We start from the raw sequence: 22,554 nt of genomic DNA, 5'->3' as shown, positions 1-22,554 counted from the left end.
TCCCATTGTTACAGCAACACACATCCACAGCCACATCCTGGTTGCTGCTGGAAAGAGAGCATCAGAGGAGGGGAGAAACAGAAGGGCTGAGAGCGAGCAGAGCAGCAGAAACACTCAAAGGAGCACTGGCTTAGAGAATCAGATAAATTGCATTATAGAATATACTTAAATATTATAAATGCACATAAATGTTATGCATTTTATCCCACAGAAAGCAGGAGGAAGAGGTTGAAGCGCCCTGAGCTGCAGCAGATAGCCTGGATGTACATTGCACAGACACCAGCAAAGCTGGAAGAAGGAAAAAAACCATTTCACAGCCTTATGTTCAGAAAGCAGCCAGATTTTATTGTATTCTGGTTGGTAGGGAAAAAAGCAAACCCTACTGACCATGAAATCAGCTGGAAGTCTTTAAGATGTGTAAGGCATTTGCATGGAGCATCCTGTCCAGCCATTAATGTGCTGGCATGGGGGCAGAGGCATTGATGGTCTGATTTTAAGAGCAGCAAAGGGCTTTGAGCTGTACTGTGGGAGGCTGTAATTAATCACACAGCTGTGTGCAGAGAGATGGATGTGATCCTGCGTTGTATCCCTGCCCTGATCACAATGGCAGGGACAAACAGGCTGGGAGGGGAAACTTGGCATCACCCTTCCCCAGGGGGTGAACGAAGAGGTGCCTCTCTTTGGATCAGAGGACTCACACATCCAAAGAGGGATTCCCTCTGCAATTCTTCTGCTCTCTGTTGGGCTCCATCTTCCCCTTGACTCCTCTATTTGCAGAACTCAACAGCCTGCAGTGCTCCACGTCCTCTGAGTCCCAGTTCACAGCTCCTCCAGGACCTATAGCAGCTGCTGGGGCTACTTGCACCAGGCATGTTCCCAGCTCTCAGCTCCCAGGAACACCCTTAGCTCAGGACTGATGCCCATTTCAGGTGCTCATTATCCATCTTAATCACTGCTGCAAAACAAGAGGCCAAAACAAAATCCTTCTTGGTGTTGCGGTGGGCGCTGGGTCACACCTGTCTCCTTCTGGAAATGCAAACACCTCACCCACTGCAAAACTGTTCCTGAATTACAGCTCCTGAATGCAACAGGAGGCTCAGGACACACCTGGCTTTGCACTAATTTAATAAATGGAGGTTACATTCCGACCAGACCCAGACCAGACCCAAGGAATGAGCCAAAAACATGAGGTGCATCCATCCCCGTGGCCTCGCAGAGACACGAAGCACCTGAAGGGTGCAGATCCCCATCTCCCCAGCAGTGAGCATTGTTCTGCGATGTGGGAGAGCAGCAGCCACACCTCCCACATCCCCGTTCCCAGATCATCGCTGCACACAATTCTACAGCAGAGACAGAGCTTCCATTCCCAATTGGGCATCACAGAGCCATGCAAATGACAGCAAGCAGCAGCCTCTGCTGCCCAAAAACCATCTGGGCAAGGCCTTTCTTTGCGCCCTTTGTTTCCATTCACTCCAGGGGATTCCTTTTTGTATTTCACTCCCTCGGTTGTGCCATGGAAGAGGTGAGCTGGGTGTGCCAGGCTGATAGCAAGGCTCTGCTGGGCACACGGGGAACTCCCCTCCCTGCATTAATGCCACGTGTGCTGTAGAACCACACACCCAGCCTGAGCACTGCACTCATGCAGGGGGCTGGGATGACAGGGTAGGGTTTGCCATGGGCACAGCATCTCCCAGGCTTTAATGGTCTCATAGCCACTGTGGTGCTGCAGGAAACAGCTTTTCTCACTGAGTACAGGAATTTCAGCCTGGCCCCATTTCCATCCCATGGAACGACACCTTCAGCACTGGGGACTCACCCCACATCTGCACACACTGCTCACCTGTGCTGCCCCAAAAGGAGCAGCAAGGAGCTGTGTGAGTCCTTGTGCAGATTCATTTTGCTGAGCTTTGGCTGCTTGCAAGCAAAGCGTTTCTCCCAAAGTTTGGCTCCCCTCTGCTCAGCATTCGGTGCTCAGAGAGGGGTTGGTGCCAACTGGTTCCAGTTGTGCTGAGGGCTGGGCTGAGCCAAGTTGAGGGAACAAAACCAGTCCCATCACCCAAACCCAGTGCAAAGCAGGGGAATAAATTCACCCCTGGGTGAGACTGCAGGCAGCAAACCCCAAATCCTCATCCTGACCACAGAGTGGCACTGCTCCAAGGGACACAGCCTGCAGGGAGGCGAGGACGGGGATGGTTCTCCAGGCTCTTGAGCAGCAACACACGAGGAAATCAGCTGGGACTGAAGAAGCATACAGCAGGGCAACTTTATTAACGGCCTCATGGCAAACTCCCAGACCACAAAGGTATAAAACATCGACCAGAGATACGCTGCTGGGACAGCAGAGCACGCAGTGCAACAAATCCCATGCAGTTTCTTTGACTTGTTTATTTAAAAATTCTTCCCACCGCAGTAACAAACTATTTCCCCAGCGTGTTTAGGTTGAAGACTCATTTTGGCAGGAACAAGGAGTTATTGTAATGAAGCATCAACAAAACACGCTTTTTTCCCACTGGTAGGAGAGACCCCGGATATCACTAGTAATGCTCTGCAATATAGGGTAGTAAACAGAGGCACCCAAGGATGGGGAGTGTTATCTCCCATTTCAGTGTGCTGCTTGTAATTTTAAGCAATTTCCATACCCTTTAGGCTTCAGACTTCTGTTAAGAAGACAGAAAGGGTGAGTTTGTGAGTTATTTTGTTATACAGAACCTATAAAGGAGATCTGTCTGCATTGCCTTCAGTAAGAAATTAGCTTCCATTAGACCAGAATTGTCCAATTCCATTTCTGAGCCAATTTCTAAAGAACATAAGGAGAAACCCAAAGCAGTTCCACCATTTTCTTCCTTTTATATTTTAAGAAAACAACCCCAGACTGAAATCTCAGTCAGGGCTGGCACTTTCTGAGCAGCCCAAGGGAATGAAGTCTTCCAAATCATATTCAGAGGGAGATAATCTTCTGGTCTCTTTTGTAAAGCCACAGCAGAAATGTGGAAAAGCTTGCCACAATGATTGTTTTGCCCTTCAAAGGGTGAAAGCCAGCCCTGAACAGGGGTACCAAGCATACAAGCAACAAAAGCATTAACCTGCCTGCTTCCCTGGAGGAATTTCACCCTACAGGCTTGAACCTGCTCTCAGTGGGATGGCTCCCACTGAGTTCAACAGTACAGGATCAAGCCTTAGGTGTGACGCAGCAGGGTCAGGTACTCTGGTATATCTTATTCCAATTCATTCATCACTGCAGAAATTTTGCAGCCAATTTGTCCTACGAAAGGCAACCAAACTTCTCTTTCTGTGTTCTCCCTCCTCCCGTTTCGTGGGTACCGCTGGGTTCCGTTCCTGCCTTTACTTCCTGAAGCTTCTGGTGGAGGAGGTCGTGGTGACGGTGTAGGATTTGCTGGAGCCCCCCGAGGAGAAGCCGAGAGCTCCGCTGCCCATCCCTGCTCCCAGGGCAAGGCCTCCACGGACCCCTCCTCCCAGGAATCCACTGGATCCACCACCGCTGGAGGTGACCATGGCTGCGGCGCAGAGGGAAGCAAAGCAACCGTAAGCATTGGGGAACAGCAAAACCCAGCCTGGCAACCTTCTCAGAAAGGGCGTTTTTAAATCACAGAATCACAAGGTTGGAAACAACCTGCAAGATCATCCAGTCCAACCCCCCTCCCATTCCTATCAGTGCCACAAGCACTAAACCATCTCTCGTAGCTCCTCATCCAGGCGCCTCTTGAACGCTGCCAGGGATGGCGACTCCACCACCTCCCTGGGCAGCCATTCCAGTGCCTGACCACCCTTTGAGAGAAAAAGTTTCTCCTAATATCCAACCTAAACCTCCTCTGGTACAACTTCTGTCCATTTCTTCAGGTCCTACTATTTGCCTGAGAGAAGAGTCCAGACCCTTTTGCACCACAGCCTCCCTTCAGGAAGTTGTAGAGTGCAATGAGGTCTCCCCTGAGCTCCTCTTCTCCACACTGAACAATCCCAGCTCCCTCAGCCGCTCCTCATCAGCCTTGTGCTCCAGACCCCTCACCAGTTTCGTTGCCCTTCTCTGGACACATTCCAGGGCCTCAATGTCTTTCTTGTAGTGAGGGGCCCAAAACTGAACACAGCACTCAAGGTGCGGCCTCAATCTCAGCAAGCAGATGAGAGCTTCCTAAGACCATCTGCTAAACACAACACCCAGGACACAAATATCTTGCTCCAGTTTGGTGCAGAGCATGTACCAGCTGTGTGTGCAGGGGGAGTTGCACACAGCCCCCATCCCTCCCTCAATGGCTCAGGGCCTCCTGCAGAACGGGGAACCCAGTCCCACAAACACAGTATCAGAAATACATTCTGCTCATCTCGTGGTGCATCAGGCATGTCCACAGCCATCAGTAACAATGATAAGTAGATGAATGGATGAAAAGTAGAGTCTGGTTAAGAGCAGTGTCTCCAAAACACCTGCTTGTGTCCAACACCCAGGTAAGGCAAGTGACCAGTGCTTCCCAAGGTGGAAAGACACCCTCTAACATCACCTTTGAGCTGCCTTCTAATGCAGGTTCTTATCTTTCTCTCAACTTTTCTTTTTAGTGCACTTTTCTCCATACAAAAATGGGAGGAAGGGGACAGGGCAAGGGGGAGTCAGCATTCCCCCATTTAAACACTCACACATTCATTCATTCATTCCCCCATTTGTACAGATGAGTTAGAACTGAAATCTGCCATGGAGCCAACAGCACTATCTACTTTTGTCCCGGGGGGGTTCCATTTAAGAAGGGGTTAATTAAGGCAGGGCACTACAAGGCTCCTGCTTGCAGGACCAAGCTGATCCCATCTGCATTTCCCAAAGAAACTATAAGAGTAAATGTTATAAATAATAAAATCAACTCACAGATGTTGACGCTGCCAACCCCATCGCCAGCCAACCTGTTGGAGCAGAAAAACACAAAGGCAAAAGGGAAGAGAACGGGTTAGACTCTGCATTACTCAGTGTTCCCCCAGGGCCTCAGTGCTGGGGATGAAGACAATGGCAGTGAGTTATTACTGCTGCTGTAAATAATTCAGACAAGATAAGTGTGCCATCCAGCGCTTTGTTCTGGCCCTACATTTACAAGCTCTGTTATCACCTGGAGGGGAGGTGCTGAAAGAGCACAAGGAACTGTGGCTTAATTCTATGGGGATTTAGGCCACTTGGAAATCTTCTTCCACATCCTCAAATGTACAACGGAAAGCAGCACTTATTTCCTTGTATGTTTTCATCAAACTATCCACTCTTCCCCAGAGCTTGACAGTTTGGCTCTACGGCCAAAGCACATTCAGAACCAAAAAATCAGTTTAAAATGCAAAGTTTTCTCTTCCATGTTTCCTTCCAGAAACTGGAACTGGGCCCTCATGATGTCACCACGATACAAAGGGTTGGATCCTTCATCATGTAAACTCCCTAGGCAGCACCCAACAGCCAACAGCACATCTGTAAAATACTGCTGGGGGAAGATGCAGATCTTGCAACTGCACAGCTTGATTTCACCCACCTGCTCTCCTCGCCCTCCAGCAGCTTCCTGTAGGTTGCAATCTCAATGTCCAGGGCCAGCTTGACGTTCATCAGCTCCTGGTATTCGCGCAGCTGCCGGGCCATGTCCTGCTTTGCCTTTTGCAGAGCAGCCTCCAGCTCCTCCAGCTTTGTCCTGGCATCTTTGATAGCCAACTCACCACGTTCCTCAGCTTCAGCAATGGCAGCTTCCAGCTTGGCACGCTGCAGTGACAAAGCAGAGCATGTTAGAGGGCATCTCACCACCCATGGACTTCTGGCATCTACAGGCCAGTACATCTGTGGTTCTGCAGAGCTCAAAAAAACTCCTTCCAAAGCCATACAAACTCATGCCTCCACATTTTTTGGGTCACCAGAGGGAGATCAACCTGTGAAGGAAGCTCACCTCGTTCCAGGACATGTTATTCTGAAAAGCAATTCATCAGATCCTATTTCTCTGCACCAATTACACTTTCAGAGGACTTTCAGTTGACTCTCAGTTTCTCAGCCCAGCCACACCGCACACAACAACCCCACACTTAGGGTTGATGCAAGCTCTGGGTTTCTCTATGCCCCAGAGCTCGTTCACAGCCAGTTGATCTCCAGCAAGCTTTGATCTGAGGCAAGCATGGGCTGCAGCAGACCTGCAATTAACCGACAATGCACATACCCCAAAAAGCATCTCTATGGGGGTACATCAAGCTGGCAGCCTAATGCACACCCACCAGTGTTCTTTGCACACCCAGAGAGCGTGTTTGGCAGGAAGGGCTCACAGTGAACATATGTTTTATACTCTCATTCATTATTCAGGGAGCTGCACTGGGTCAGCTTTTTGCTCGTAAATGTATGTGGATGTATGTGGAAACATCCCTGCCCTGAAACCAAATAAACATGAACGGATGAATCACAATGGCTTATCTCCAGCCTGTGAGCTGCTGGTTTTTCACAGCCAGCCTTCAGCCCCAAAAATGGTCTGAGCCATGCACTGTTCTGGCTCTCACCAGCTCTACTGATAAAGCGATAACCGCCTCTGGAGAAAGCAAACAAAACTCCCATACAGCTAAAAAATCCTTTTGTGTGCTCAAACACGCTGTTCCCTTCTGCACAAAAAGGAGTGGAGAAAGATCCCAGCAGCAAAAGGGCACAAGGAAGGTGTGCAGCTGAGCACAGCTGAGCAGGTTGCTGCATTCAGCGCTGCGCTTTGGAAAGGGCTCTGCATCTCCCCTCTTCTGCACTCCCAGGACTCTGTAGCTCAGCTCCACCGTATCTGTGATTTTTTTCTCCTCCTGCAGAACTGATGTCTTCCAGGATGATGGCTGCAGCTACCCCAAACTGCTTCTAACAGATGCTGCCTTAAGCTTTGTCCCCCGGTCCACCTGCTGCTGCTAAACCCACTGCTCTGCAGCAAGAGAACAAGGGCAGCTCCTCACCTGGGCCTTTGCATTTTCAATCTCGCCCTGCAGCCTCTGGATCACGCGGTTTATCTCTGTGATTTCATTCTTGGTGTTGCGCAGATCATCCCCGTGCTTCCCAGCAGTGACCTGCAGAGCTTCAAACTGCGACACAAGGAAGGATGGAGTCAGACCAGCAGCCCACCGCAGGCTGAAACCTCTCCACGCTCATTATATGTAGGAGAGATGGAATAATAGAAGCTGTTGCTGCCCTTCTCTCTCCCATAACTCACCTTGCTCTGGTACCAGGACTCAGCCTCTGCCCGGCTCCTGTTGGCAATATCCTCATACTGTGCTTTGACCTCTGCAATGATGCTGTCCAGGTCCAGGTTTCTGCTGTTATCCATGGACAGCACCACAGAGGTGTCAGAGATTTGGTCCTGCAGCTCACGAAGCTCCTGCCAGTCACAATAAAAACAATACTATTAATCATTGATAAGGGCCTCTCTTTTAGAAGCCAGTTACAGAGAGAATCCGAGAAGAAAAGGGAAGCAGATAAAAGTTCATTGAAACCATCACTAATTAAAAGGAAACCAACTGAGTCACATTAACCGTGCAGAGTGCAGCAGCAGAAAGGAAGCCACTTGTTATCACTCCCAGGTTAAGAGCAAGGTTAGCTGACTCCTCTCCTGAGATAAGACCTCGGCATGAAGTGCAAGCCTAAGAAGCCTGAGCATCAGCTCCTCAGCAAAGGGCCAAATTCCACCATCTTGCACAAGGGTGCAATGTGCCTGCTTGCATCAGTCTCTTATCTTGTAAACGCTGCCAAAGATAAATGAGTCTGGGGCAAGGAGCTTTCCTTTCTCTGTTCCTCAGACAGCACAGAAACACACACATCAGTGCTTCAGCACTGAGTATAATGCGTTGCTTTTCTTGCTTTCACACTAACTGCATAAATAACTAAAGCATGCCCTGGGTGTGTTTGCAACAAAACCAACTCACATCCCAGACAAGGAAAAACTACTGTGAGAGCTCACAGAACCTGGACTTCACGTGCAGCTCCGTTTTGCTTACTTGATATCTCCACTGCCTTTCTTATCTCTGACAACAGCATAGTGATGCTCTCAGGCATCAACAGTGGTACTGCATTGCAGCACCCACAGGAAGCAGAAGGGCCTTACCGCTTCATAGAGAGATCTCAGGAAGTTAATCTCATCCGTCAGCGCATCCACCTTGGCCTCCAACTCCACTTTGTTCATGTAGGCAGCATCCACATCCTAAAAGAGTGACAATCCAGTGAGGTTGATGGAGTTTTGGTGACCAAGTCCACGCAGACTTTGGCTTCAAAAGCAGCTGTGCACCCAGCAAGTTCCCCACATCACCTGCTCGCCATCCCTCAACCCCCTAAAAGTTACCCACTGGTGCACTGAACTGCTGGTCCCTGTACGTTCTGCAGGGTTCATAGAATACCTGGAGTTGGAAGGATCCATAAGGATCATCCATTTCAACTCAGTGATCCCAGGACTGTGCCTGCACCTATGTTTGCACAGTGACAGTTTGGACCACGCAAACCATACAAACTGGGCCTTATGGTCTCTCTGACTTTTTAGGTTTTAAGAGTATTTAACCTAGAGAAATATACAGCCATAATGTGTGAGATGCACAGGGGCTGCTCCTCCTTCCTTGTTCCTACAGTGATCCTGGTGCTCAGATAGAAGCAGAAATGAGAGCTGAAGTTGGGTGTCCAGGCAAAACAGCAGCAAAGGGATTGGAGGAGCAGAAGGGGGGAGAAGGGCTGCACCCAGGTTTGATCAGACCCATATTCAAGACTCGCACCTTCTTGAGCACCACAAACTCATTCTCTGCTGTCGTGCGCTTGTTGATCTCATCTTCATATCTGCCAGGAGAGAAGGGAGCAGTTAGAGCCTGGGTAAAAGGAGGCAATGTCTCAGTGAAAAGTTGCCCAATTCCACCCCTTCTCTCCCCATTTCTCCCTTTCTGAAGCACTTTGCCAGCCTGTGATTATCCAAACAAGCCAGTCACAGGCAGAGGTTTGCTGCACCACTGAGGAATGTGCATTATTTGCACTGAAGGTGCCACGTTTGAAAGTTATTGTTTGGACAAACTGATGCCTGAAAGCTGCTCTGGTCCACACTGCCACCACCACTGAGCTGGGAAGCACTTCCCTTTTTTTCCCATTGCACATAGGGAGTTCTCTGCTCCTTATCCCCACTCATGCACAGCCCAGTGCTGGCCTGCTGTGCTCTGTGTCCTGAGGTTCTCGGCTCCTTCCCTCAGCCACTGAGAGAACAAATAAATAAAAATGCAGAAGAGATGCAAACATTCAGCACATTCATCTGCACTGATCAAGGGGCTGTTAAAAGCTCTGCTCACTCTGTACTTCCTTACTCCAGGCATCTGAGCACACTGTGCAGGTGCCAGTCGCACCTAAGAGTTGAGTGCAATTATTCTGCACAGAGTGGCTCTGCTCTAAAGCCCCACAGGCTTGTAATATTGGCCACATCCCTTCTCTAAGTGTCTGACTTGAGGTGCAATGACTTCAGTTCTCAGCAGACATAAATCATGCTGCATTGGCTTTATGGACTGGCCTCACAGATTTTCTACCACCTGCAAGCCTGGCTTGCAGAGTCTGCTTTTCAGAGCTGTGTACAGGCAACCTGCTGACCCCAAACAGCAAGAACCTGCTGTATGGATCCTGCAAGTCATCTAAAAAACAGAGCAGGAAGCATTTTAACCAGCTGCTTTGGAATGGCTGCTGACAAAGTTAGACTCTGTTCTATTGACACAGTCTATGGCTAGGACTGCAATTTGCCTTCCAAAGTTTGAGCTAGTTCAGTTTTAAGCCTTCACGTAATACTCCTAGTGCTTTGCACTGGACGCTTGCCCATCCATGCTGGTATAAGCAGGTGTTGTCCTTTTGGAGGTCAGTGAACTGCATCCGTTGCTATTGCAGAGCACTGCACAACACGGACGCTGCACATGCATAGCAGAAAGGAATCAGAGCTTGGCCTCTAGCAGAGGTAATCACAGAAGTGTACAAATAAAATAAAATAAAACCCAGCACCAATTGCATTTTTACCAGAATGGTTTGTTGAGCTCTATTTGCAACAATTCATTCAATGCTCTCCATAACTCCCACGAAAAGCCCAGCAGAGCCCACACAGAGCCACGTGGGCAGCACTACCCAGAGCATTCCTACCCTTGCTTACTTTGAACCACACCCTGAGTCAAGGCAGTGGCCAAATAAGGGACCGAATTGCATCCCTATCAACCTCCTCCCCTACCTGAGATATCGGTGGGGAACAGCTGTGTATGAAAATGAGGCAACAGGCACATAAGGGGCTACTCATGTTTTAGGTATTTGACTCAGGAGATGAGATTTTCTTCATACGAATGAGGAGAAACAGGTTCTGAATTCCAGTTACCAAATCCAGCACCTCAGGCTCCTAATTCCTGCTTCCCTCCCCATATAAGGTTTTGCTCCCCAGCACGGACCCCTGGGTGGGAGGAATAAATAAGCACCTGTGCACCTTGCATTCATGTGATACGCAGCTGAAATTAGGGCTACAGCTCCTCTGGGTGCAAACCAGTTCCCTGCTGCTGCCATGCAGAGAAACACGGTGCAACTGTGGATGAGCACGGAGTAACTGAGCAGGGCTGGGAGAACACCATTCCCATGCTCCTCCTTGGGAAGTGCTGGCTATTGACTTTCCCTACACACACCCCGGGGATTATCAGATGTTTGCTTTCAGTTCCTGCTTGATCCAGTTTGCCAGCTCCCTCTTTTCTTTCCTTTCAGGCATTTCCCTGTAGGGCTGCACTAGGCACAAAGGCTACTTTCTCGATAGCAGTCCTCACAAGCAACGTGATTTGGATGGAAAAACTGCTAACAAATAATGCAAGTCATCTGCTCCATTGCCTCCCCATGGAACAAGAAGCAGTTTACCCACTGCCTGCAACCTGCACAGCTCCTATGGGGCTCCCACAGACCCAGACAGTCCAGCCCAAAGTAGGAATCAATCCCTGAGGAGGCTGCAAAGCAAAGCCACGGGGATGGAGCACGTGGGAGCAAGGTGCCAGGAGCACCATGTAACCAAGGTGGCTTCCTTGGACAGACACCTCGCAAAAAACAAATCACCCTCCTTAGCAGAAAAGCTGGGGACATCTCTACCAATCTAACTGTTTAGCTATACCGTTAGATGGTTGGATTATACATTACTTGGCCTTGAAATCCTCAACAAGATCCTGCATGTTCCTCAGTTCACCCTCCAAACGCCCTTTGTCATTTAACAACCCATCCAGCTGCCTCCTCAGGTTGTTGATGTACGCCTCAAACATGGGGACGATGTTACTCCGGGTGGTCTTCTGGTCCTGGAGCAGACTCCATTTGGTCTCCAGCATTTTGTTTTGTTGCTCCAGGAACCGGACCTGCCGAGAAACCAAGGCGTCATTTGTGAAAGGATGGGGAAGGGGGGGATCTGACACTGCAGAGCTGGGATGCTGGGGGATGCGTGTGCCGTGGATGGTATCTGAAGGATTCACTGTGTCTATGAAAAGCACCTACATTCTAAAGGGTGATAATGTCCAGAGGGAGCATGGCTGCTCTGGGGTTTGCCTTGCAGTATTGAGGCTTTGTTTGAATTAAAAGATAAGGAGATTCTGCTTGCCTGACGCATAAGAGAAACCATTCAGAGATCACAGTGTCAGCCAATTAAACTCAACTCCACAGCTGGATTCCTAACATTTTGAGGATGCCAGAGCTGGTTTACAATACAGGGTCCCCAGTCCATTGGTGGGAGATAACAGAGCTGCAGAGGTACAGGGCAGCGCAAACAAACACAGCAAGCCCTGACTTACATCAAAGGTCTGTTCTACCAGGTCAGCCCCTTTCCAAAGACCCCCCTCCTTCTGATTTGCTGGTGCGTGTGGGGCTTTGCAATGCTAGCTAAGTAAAGGGGGTGCAAAGCTGGCCTAAACAGAGCAAAAACTTCTGCTGACAGCAGAGATTTAATAACAGTTATTAGACTGCAGGAAAATCAGGTTGGTGAAACCCCAACCCCATTCATGAACCCCCACCCCATTAAGTGAGTTTTGGGTCAGGGCTGCATTCAAGCCCAGCGCAGCCGGCCTCACCTTGTCAATGAAGGAAGCAAAGCGGTTGTTGAGGGTCTTGATCTGCTCCTTCTCCTCCTTGCGCACCCGCTGGATGTTGGGGTCGATCTCCAGGTTGAGGGGGGTCAGGAGGCTCTGGTTGACAGTGACCTCCTGGATGCCGGCCCCGGGGACGATGGCCCCACCGAACCCCATGCCTCCATAGCCATATCCAGAGCGAACGCTGTAGGAGCTGCTGCCTCCGAGGGAGATCCGCTTGTTGGCAGAGCCCAGATTGTAGAGGCTGGAGCTGCCAAAGCCCCCTGCCTTGCCAAGGCCACTGCCTCCACGGACAGAGGAGACGGAGCTGACCCGTACCTGGCTGACCCCTGGGACGGCCACGGAGCGAGAGCTGAAGCTGATGGAGCGGGACATGGCTGCTGAGGGTCCGGCGGAATCCCCTGTCCTTAAACCTGAGGGTAGCTGTGCTGGGAGACCAGGGCAGGGAGCAAGTGAGCTCTCCTGCCTCGCTTCCCCTTTTATCCGTTAGGAGAGCTGGGCTTGGCTCGAGGGCAAAAGAGGGATCGTTTTACTGCCTGCAGATCTGGGTGTGCCTGGCAGCCCTCCCACCCTCCGTCAACCTGCTGAACCCGAAGGGAAGGGCCGGGGAAGGGGGACAGGACACACCTGGCGCCCGGTGCTGCGCTCAAAGCTTTTGTTCCGCAGCTCCCCATGTCCCTGCCACCAGCACAGCTGAGGGATGTGAAGCACTGGGTTCCTCCGAGCAGAGCAGAGGTGCAGCAGGACAGGGCTGGTCCCATTTCCTCGAAGCTTCTGTTCCTCCCTGCTTGTATGAGGGGATGCTGAAATGAGAAGAGGGGGGACATGCATTGATTTTGAACACACTGCATTGCAGGCAGCCCCTTGTGCAGCAGCAGAGAGGTGATAAGGGGCCTCAACTCAGTTTCAGGTACAGCCAAGTTTGATAAGAGGCAAAGCCAGCTCATGCCATACACTGCCCAGCCAGCCTGATCTGTGCAGAAGAACATGAGATGCCAGAGCTGCCCCTGGACACAGCATTTTTGCCATCTTTCCCGTTAACTCTGAAACAAAGGTGTTTTTTGGTGGGTTGCACCTTGCAGGTTTAAATACTCAACATGTCAGTGCAGACTGAAAAGGAATCATAGAATCGTTTGGAAGGGATCCTTAAAGGCCATCTATTCCAACTCCCCTGCAATGAACAGGGAACCATCAGGCTGCTCAGAGCCTGGTCCGGCCTGACTGGAGGAAACAGGACAGATTCCTGCTTAAACTCCAGGGCTCCCACACAGAAGTGGCAGAGACACAAGAAATGGTTTTACAGGCTTTCTGCATTTTTTAATCGCCTTGAAGGGATACACATCTTTACTGCCAGGTCATAAATCCTCCAGTCGGGCCAGAATGTGTCACCCTCAGATCTTCCCCTCATCCGGGTGCTGAGATAGCGCTGGCTCCATTTCTGGCCACAGCCTTCTCCAAGTATGCGCTTCCTTCTTCATGGGGAGAATGCAAGCTGGCTGCATATCCCAGCTACCAAAAGGAAATTCTCTTTTCAAAATGAGAAATGGAGCCTGACAGAGACAGATGAGGTGAGATCACTCCCTGCGCCACGAGAGCTGCTTCAGCTTTCAGCAGCAAAAAATAAGATTCACTGAGTGCAAAGCAAACTTCTACATTCCACACACCAGCTCTGCCTTGACCTGATGGCTGATGCAGACAGGATAGGGTTTGTTGCATCTGTATGCAGCCACCTGCAAGGCAGAAGTCTCCAACTGTGTTACGTGGCTTCAGGTCCTTGCAAACACACGGAGAGGCCGCTTTCCTGCAACTCCTCTGGGTTGTTGTAAAAGGAAGGGAATTGGAGCTCAAAGTGCCGCTTAAGAGCCCTGCTTTGGCAGGAATAACCTGCAACAAAGCAAGCTCTAATTGTGCATTTTATCAGGTTGCTTTCCAGCCTCAGCTGTCCTGCATCAGCAGATGGGATTCTTGCACAAGGCAGCACGCAAACCAGAAAGCAATCCAGACAGGCAAAATACAACTCCTCTGCCAGATAAACTGTCATAAAGGCAAACTTGTTCCCAGCAACCTCCGAGGAAACAACTGGTAGGCAACCAGAGAGCTGAACTTCACCCTGCTTTGTACTATTGAGGGCCAGACCCACAAAAAGCCATTTTTCTAATTGTAATTAATTACCACCATGCAACACGACTGATTGTAGGTGAAGATGAGTCTGTTGAGGTGGCCTTCCCAAGTTTCCACACACTGTTCTGTATCGTTTCCAACCCATGCAGCGACCCCCATGGGATTGGGGTCTGGTGATACAGAAGACACCGTACGGAGTGGTTAAGCACCCTTTAGGGAACTGAGTGCTTGGACACTGTGACCATTCTGCTCAGGGTCACAACTTGCCAACCCTTCCCACTCCAACCAACTCACTCTTATGTACCGACGCTCACAGAACCAACAAGAGCCATAGATGATAAACCCCTCCACAAATCCTACATCAAATACACTGAGTTTTCAATTCCAGCCCTGAAAGCACAGGAGAACCCCATCAAATATGGCCACATCCTGACGGAAGAGGAAGAAATCTTTGCAGATGAGCAAAACCACTTTAAGAACGTGGGTCCGTTGATTCCTCATGCTCAGTTGGTATCCGTGGGCTATCTCTTGCTGTGTGTTTAGACTGCAGTGTTTGCTTTGAAAGCTTTCTGGAGCTGGGAGTGCCCTTAGGTTTTGTGTTTGCACAGCACAGTCCCAGTTTGCGATTACTGCTCCAAAGTGCTTCAGCAGTGAGTCATTTATAAGTGAGCTTGCATCCTGACGACAAGCAGTGTTTTGGTGGTCTGATAAGTGGGGGTAATCATGCAAGAGCACAACACAGCACTCATGGGACCATCAGAGAACGACACTGTCAGGCTGTTATTCGTTATACCAATGCCAATGCTGGGGCTTGCAGCCATAGAGCTGCCTTGCTGGTGGTGATATCTCCATGCTGCGAATACTGCTCATTCTCCTCCCAAAATCTGGCTCCTAGAGGAGCTTCTGCAATAAACATTTGCAGCTCCTCAGCTATTGCTATGAATACTGAGAGACCTCCAAAGGAAACCCGTGCAGCACCTGTGGTTTGGTGGCAGTAAGAGAACATCTACAGAGTGATGTCTGAACACACACAGACATAAGCCACGTCAAGACAAAGTGGTTAATTCACATGAAGGATGATTCAGTTGTACTTCCTGTGTCACTGGGGCAATAAAGCTCAAAGCAATGACACAGCTCAGCAGCACAGAATCTCAATGACAGGAAAGCAGCTTTTCCAGAAGGCTGCTGGTTCAAAGGATTCAGTGTTCCAGAGGTTGGTACCTCGGTACAGCTCAGCACTCTCCTGCTGTAAATCAGGGCCCCACGCCTACCTGGAGGCTGTTTAATTCATGTCTTCAATATTCTGCCACTGCCCATTTCTGAAGAATTGAAGCGGTTCCCTTGAGCCTCGTACGATCTTCCTGTTAACGTTAACTCACACTCATTTGCTCTTATGTTGATAAACTGAACCCTCACACCTCTCAGAATCCAGAGGCTTTTTTGGAAACCTGTGGCCTCTCTGTTCCAATTCTTATGGTGAGGTGCAGAGGCCACATGCTCATGCAATTTGCACTACGAACTCCTGCAGTTTTACACATGGAAATTTTGCTCACCACTCTTACAGCCAGTGGCTCTACCAGCTTTATGTCTCCACAGCACTGGAAGCTGCTACAATGAGGCTCACCTTTGCTATACTGCATCTCCCTGCTACACCTCTCCTTCTTGAAACAAAGCTGAGCAGACTTAGTGTTGACAGGGTCATCTTAAGACCAGCAGGAACAGAAAGATCACCTGCTTGCCCAGCGTGACAGCCAGCTGCCACAGAGCAGAGCTGACATCACATTAACAGCACAGCTTCCAAAACCTGTTGCCTTCAGTGCAGGAGCTGCACTTCCCCATTCCTCCTTTTATCTGAAACACAGTGGCTCAAAGCCACTTTTAGATCACAGAGTGATGGGATGCTTGTGTTGGAAGAGTCCATAAAGATTAGAGAACCACAGGATAGTTGGGATGGAAGGGTCCTTCAAGAACAAAGAGCCATAGGATGGTTGGGTTGGAAGGGTCCTTCAAGATCAGAGAAACATAGGATGGTTGGGTTGGAAGGGTCCTCCAAGATCAAAGAAGCACGGAATCACAGCATGGTTGGGACAAGAGGGATGTCAAAGATCCTCCAGCTCCACCTCCTGCCCTGGGCTGGTCCCACCCCTCCATCAGCTACCCAGGGTCTCTCCCACAGCCTTGAGCAGCGCAATGGCTGGGTCACCCCCAGCTCTCAGCCTGTCCCCACAGCAGAGGCACTGTAGCCTCTAAGCATCCCTCATGTCCTCCCCTGGCCCCACTCCAACAGCTCTATCTTTCTCATGCTGGAGTCTCAGCATGATAACAGCACAAACCCACCCACTGCCATCTCCAGGATCACCTCAGACCACCATAAACAGCTGCTGCCCCTGCAGCGCTTCCCCCCCAGGTATTTCCCATCCACTCAGCACAGTGACACAGCTCCACACGGTGCAGCCCTGTGTACCTCCTGCCCCAGTTGCACCTGGAGCATTGCAGCTGCTGCCAAGGGAGCTGCGTTGCCATGAGCTCCAGGACAAACAAGCAAACCCAGCCCATGGGATCCGTCCTGGGGACACAGTGCAGTGCAGCTCCGGCTCCCCACGCCTGACGCACGATGCAAGCATTTGAGCTATGGACTTTCTTCTCTCTCCAGCCTCCTTAACATGCACTTAAAGCTGTTTTTTTCCCCTCTCCCCCAAATTACGAGATCTTATGATTACAAGAAATCATGAAGGAATAAGTATAAATATAGCTATAATTATGTATAATCATAATTACACGGATAATTTTTTTACATGAAAGTTGAGAGCTGCTCCCGCAGCTGAAGCCTGAAGGAAAACAAACAAACAAAACCACTGCAGCTCTCCATCCTGGCAGTGCCAGGCTCAGCTTTTCTGGAGATGGCACACCTCAGGAGAGAATGGAAAACCCACATTTTGACCCCAGAAAATCACATGTGAGCTACGAGCCCGGCCCATTGCATCTCTGGGTCTGTTCCATTTCCCGGTGGTAGAGCTGAGCTGAGCTCTATGCATAAACCCACAGCACAGAGGGGGGCTGGGGCAGATCAGAGTCACCTATCTCAGCCAGTAACACACGCTGGGCAGCACACAAACCCAGGGCAATTACAGCCATCCTCCCAGCCATACTCCTATAGCCATCAGCGCTTAGCCCTTCCCAAATTGCATCTTGCCCAGCACATTGATCTGCTGCTTATGACCTCTCTCCCCTCTGCTGGTCCATTCCTTGGGTCAACCCATTCCTGCCACCACAGCCTGTGGCAATGAGATTGCTCGCAGTGTGAGATCTCCCTGTCTTCCTCTTTTAATTGACTCAATTGCAAAGCAAAGCACGCCATTCACAGCAGGCAACGCAGCGCAATGGCACTCTGCATTACTACGGGAATTGTGGGCCTGATTCATGTCTAGGTTAAAGGATAATGCCATCGTAACTGAAGCCAAGTGAATGGAGCGGGGATGGAGAGGAATGATTATGCACAGTCATCAAGAAGAAATGCCCTTATCAAAACTGTGCTTCAGACACAGCTTGGGCAGAGCCAGTGGCACAACGCCAGCTGACACCAGCTTCCACCTCCGGGTTCAGGAGAGATTAAGGACTCCCAAAGCACCGAGCGCCCAACATGACAGCCATCCCCATGCACCCTTGTTTGTACAGCCCTTGGCACAACGTAATTAAGAACAACGACTGGGTGTCTTAATAGCTGCCGCAAGACAAACAACCATCTGCACCCCTGTGGCTGCACCGAACAAAGCGGCTCGGCAGCCTCTGGCCCCAGTTACGAATTCCGAAACCTTTTGCAAAATCAAAGCTGTCCAAACAGACCTGTTGCCTAACGAACTCTCCTAAGGAAGAAAAATAATGAAGAGCAACACAAATCTGCGTGCAGTATTTTCCAGATAAGCCGTCCTGCAGGCAGGAAGTCCGTGGGAGAGGCAGAGCTGCACCACCTCCCTCTGTTCCCTAAGCACATCGCGTATCACATCAGCACCTGCTTAAATCTTCAGGACATAGGACTGCAAAAACCCCATCAGATCTGGAGCCAACTGTGCTGCTGCAGTGGGCAGTTTGCAGCAGTTGGGTTTCTGGAGGGAGCTGCTCCTGGAGGAGCTCTGGGGACATCTCCCACATCGAGCTGCAGCACTGCGCATAGCAGGAGCTTTCAGCCCAATTTTTGGAACATCAGAGCAGTTTTGTGAAAGGCAGGCAGAGAAGCAGTCGGCAAAGGTGAGGAGGGGGTTGGGTGAAAGGGAGGGGTAGGATCTCCCCACGGATGAGTCACAGCTGAAAGACAAAGGTAAATAACATTCAAATGATTAATTGGTTATGAGTGTTTTATTACGGCTGTAATCGCAGAGATGAGACGATAACCTTTGCCTACAGAGGGGCCAGTTCTGCTCTCAGAGGGATGTAAGTGCTTTTTCCTAGTATTGCACACACAGAAATTCCTAGGATTTAGGCTCGGTGCTTACCACCTGCCATGCTGGGGAGGCATTTTATATATTTATCCTGCTGTTTATCCCCCAGACAGCAAAACCCCTGCATAATGACACTCCAGCCTCCACTTTTAACCCACAACTCCCAAGTGGCAGCTTCCCAATGAACTCCAAAAGGAAGGTGCACCCCTTCTCCCTCCCTTCCTCTGGTTCTTTTGCAGCTGGTAGCCGGGCCTCATGTTTTCCAGTGAGAGCAAAGTGCAGGACTAGCAGCCTTGGACCCAACAGAGCCCAGCCCTGGTGCTGATGGCAGCAGAGGGTGGGGCAGGGCGTTGCGCAGCGCCATGATCGATGCATTCGGCGGTGACAATAGTAATTAGGATCAGAATTAACTCCCCATGCCCACGCTGTCTCACACGAGGTCTGTAGGAGGGGAGGGAAGATCAGGACCAGCAGCGCTGTACAGATCCAGAGCTGCTGCTCAGAATCAGCTCCTCCAGACCCAAACCCACTTGGCCTCCTCCCTACACACCCTGGCAAACCCCAAACCAGCCTCAACCATCAGCACATGATTGCCACGAGAGAGGAGAGCAGCTGAGCAGAAATGGGGCAAAAGGAAGAACTATTCTGCGTGTGCTAGGAGTGAGATTGCTCCCCGTGATGCTGAAGATGCGTTGCTCCTGCAGACACATGGGCTGCACGGTCCCTCAGCTGCAGCAAAGGGGTTGAGCAGAATTTCAGCCATTATAAAGACACCTTAGGGGCCGTGCAAGGCAGAGCCAGGCTCCCAGCTTCCTGCGTTCACCAGGCATGAATCAGCTGGGTAGAATTTAACCTCAGGAATTAAACTCAGGGTGAATCAGATCGGGTACCAGATTTCGCCAGGATTACAGGCTTCCTGCTGGGCTTAGCACCAGCCCAGTCCTGACAAATGCAAACACGTGCAGACACACGGGGCTGCTGCACGTGCATCCTAAAGAATGTGTCCTCCTGAAGATGAGGCCGTGCTCACTTGGGTCTGTGCAGCACGCATGAGGATAGCGGGCGGCCCCAGACAGCATGCTGAAGTGCTAAGAGGAAAGCCCAAGGGGTAACCCAGCACCAAAGCCATGCCTGCAGCAACTGCCCCTTGCAGCAATGCAGCACTGAGCTGCAGCTGAGCATGCTGTGCTGTGCAGCTCTCGTGCAGTGTAGGGTTGCATCATGCAAGGAGTGTGCAGCAGGACAAAGCACCTTGAGGAAAGTTGCATTGAGGCTTTGAGGCTAAACACCTGCTGTGCATTGCTTCCAGAAAGGTGTTGGTGGCATGAGGTGGGAAGTGAGAGACTGAGTTTGGCTGGTAAAAAGCAAGAAGGGGCCTTTTTCCTGAGGGATTGGGCGCAGGGCCTCTGCCAAAGCACAAAGCAGCTGCAAGTGAGGGGGCAAAGAGGCACTGGGGAGGGCATATAAGCAGCTCCCACTGTGATCTTTTGGGGACTTGACAGCTGAGTGGCCCCTCACTGTGCTAACAGCCATGACACCGTCCTCTTCTTCTGCCATGCTCTGATCCCAGCTTGAGGCTCCCACCTGAGAACACAAGGAGCAAGAGCCACAGTCCTTGCATAGAGACAAGGCATCCCCAAAGCCATCCTGCCTCAGTGCCATCGGGTTATTTTGGCTTGCTTTGAATTTCTGAGCTCACTTCTGCAATGCTGATTTTAAGGGAGAAGCTGCAGCAGGCTGAGATTGTTCTGATCACAGCCACTGATCCCCATTTTTGGGCAAAACAGCAGATTTCTGCCATTCCCAATGTAGATGCCCACCTACCAGCTATTACCCTGATGCCTTAGGTGCCTTCTGTCTCCCAATAAGGACCTCTGTGTATTTTAGCCTCAGAACCTAAATGCTGCAAAACAGGTACAGGGCCTCATAAATATCCTCACAACCTCATTACCTGCTGAAGGCTCGCAGTACCAACCGAAACACAATACATCATCATTCATGCTGCGAACCATGTGAGAATGACACACAATGCAAAAACAAAATGCCTAATTAAAAGTGACACAAGAGCGCAGAGCCAGATCGTAATCAGAATGGTGGATGCTGGGTGCTGCTTAAAAGGAACAAACTCACTTGCCCAAGTGTGGATTGAGAAACACTAAGCAGTAAATCCTTGCACTGTGTGTCTCATTCACATTCTTTTTACAAGCAGGGACAAAGAAAAGAGAAACCATTTGGCAAATAACAGGACGGGGTAACATAGAGCCAGGCAGCCTTCTGGCTCCCAGCGCAGCTTATGAGTGGGCTGAAAGACACTGGGACAAGGCTGGGTGCACAGCCAAGGAGACAAGCAGGTTCACAGACTTCACCTGATAGCAAAAGCAGCGGTTTCTAAGATTAAACCAAACCCCTTTATGCTGGAGATGATAGGATGCAGCTGCTTGGGGGAAAGCCCCGGGCACAGACACTATCATCCAACCGCTGTGGGAAGGGAAGAGGCTGCAGCACTGGAGCAGAAATGAATGATGTCACCACCTCTTAATTAGTCCTTTTTTTTTTTTTTTTTTCTCAATACCTGAAATTTCCTGGAAGCTACGTGAGCAGCAGATGGGCTGGAAACCTTCCTGAGCGCAAAGCAAACTGGGGCACGTCCCATCCTGCCTTCCAAACCCTTCTGTAAATTCTTTGCAGGTGACGTCTCTTCTGGGGGAAGCGATTTAGATGGCATCAAGAGCTTCTGCTCCTGCCATGAAGTCAGAAATCAGAGAGGAGATGAAAGGGGCAGCGGGCTGGAAGGAAGAAGGGGACGTGGACAGCTCTGGGCAGGCACAGAAAGGAGTGAAAAGAGATGGTGAGAATGGAAATGTAACACTGGACAGGTGGATAGGGGGGGAAGGATAGGAGCTGGGTAAGGCTGAAGAGTAGCCCCAGCCACTACCAAGCCCCATTATGGGGTTAATTCTCTCCCCAGCCTCAGTGCCTCATCCCAATGTGTGTGACACAGACGCAGCACTTCTCCTCAGTTTCATCTCCCAGGGAGATCAAAAACCCCCACCACCAAACCAGCTTCACTGTTGGCCTGCAGTCCCACATCCAGAGCCTCCTGCAGCTCAACATCTACCTCCAGAGCCTGCTGCAGCCCCACATCTACCTCGAGAGTCTGTTGCAGCCTCCAAGCAGCTCAGATGGGACCCAGCAGCCAAATGTAACACAGGCAATTAGGGTCTCTCTTCTTCTCTCTTCTTTTTCTTCATTTGTTGTTTTTTTTTTTCTACCTTGGTGGACCAACCCCAGCTCTGCAACCAGGAACTGCAGCTCCTCTGCCCCATGGCCGCAGTATCAGCCATTCCCCTGCAATGTGTCACTGGGCTGAACACACACAGCTCCCACTGCAGACGCTCCTCGCGTGCCTGGCGTGGCCCAAACGCGTCCTGCTGACCCACTCATTACCTCCTCAGCCCCAAAGCCCTGTCCCTGCCTTGCTTAACCCTAATCACTCTGATTCCTCAAGGCAAGCGCTGATTCGCTGCTTAATCTTCATACGTTAGCCATGCTTAATGAACAGCAATTACTTAGGGAGCTTTGATAAATGAATTATTCTTCCGTGCATATACTTATTGAGCCAGTAACCCTACAAGGTGCTTTTCCAAGCAGCTGGGATAAATCTCCATGCACCAAGGGAACTCCAGGTTTGTCTGCACAGAGGTTTAAGCATCCCCAAGTGACTCTTCTGTGGTTTAAGTCACCCCATTCCACTCCCAAACCTCAACCTACCAAACAACCACATTGCAAACTCCAGGAATTCATTGCCTTGCTCTAGATGTCCCCACAACGGGAGATCCTCAGACTGCTTGGCATCTTTGAATGGTGACTCCTGAGTGCCAATGGATCAGGAGATGAGCGGGACCAGGAATACCACCATGGTATTGCAGGA

General features: G+C 50.4%; 1 protein-coding gene across 3 annotated transcripts in view; it reads right to left on the bottom strand.

The window, feature by feature from the left end:
• Positions 1-2,243: 2,243 nt before the first annotated feature.
• Positions 2,244-22,554, bottom strand: part of LOC125685446 (keratin, type II cytoskeletal cochleal) — a 34,122-nt gene continuing 13,811 nt past the window's right edge. For all 3 annotated transcript variants that reach the window (XM_048928497.1, XM_048928498.1, XM_048928499.1), the window contains 10 exons: positions 12,694-12,869; positions 12,049-12,494; positions 11,135-11,343; positions 8,731-8,791; positions 8,076-8,171; positions 7,188-7,352; positions 6,934-7,059; positions 5,508-5,728; positions 4,868-4,902; positions 2,244-3,515 (listed from right to left, as the gene is read on the bottom strand). In XM_048928497.1, coding sequence (XP_048784454.1) covers positions 3,343-3,515; positions 4,868-4,902; positions 5,508-5,728; positions 6,934-7,059; positions 7,188-7,352; positions 8,076-8,171; positions 8,731-8,791; positions 11,135-11,343; positions 12,049-12,441 — 1,479 coding nt within the window. In that variant the 5' untranslated portion in view covers positions 12,442-12,494; positions 12,694-12,869 and the 3' untranslated portion in view covers positions 2,244-3,342. The remainder of the gene's footprint in view (positions 3,516-4,867; positions 4,903-5,507; positions 5,729-6,933; positions 7,060-7,187; positions 7,353-8,075; positions 8,172-8,730; positions 8,792-11,134; positions 11,344-12,048; positions 12,495-12,693; positions 12,870-22,554) is intronic.

The sequence above is a fragment of the Lagopus muta genome, chromosome 28, assembly GCF_023343835.1.
Source record: "Lagopus muta isolate bLagMut1 chromosome 28, bLagMut1 primary, whole genome shotgun sequence".
NCBI classification, from domain to species: Eukaryota; Metazoa; Chordata; class Aves; order Galliformes; family Phasianidae; genus Lagopus; species Lagopus muta.
The sequence above is the reverse complement of the archived record's forward strand: the minus strand, read 5'-3'. Positions and strand labels throughout refer to the sequence as shown.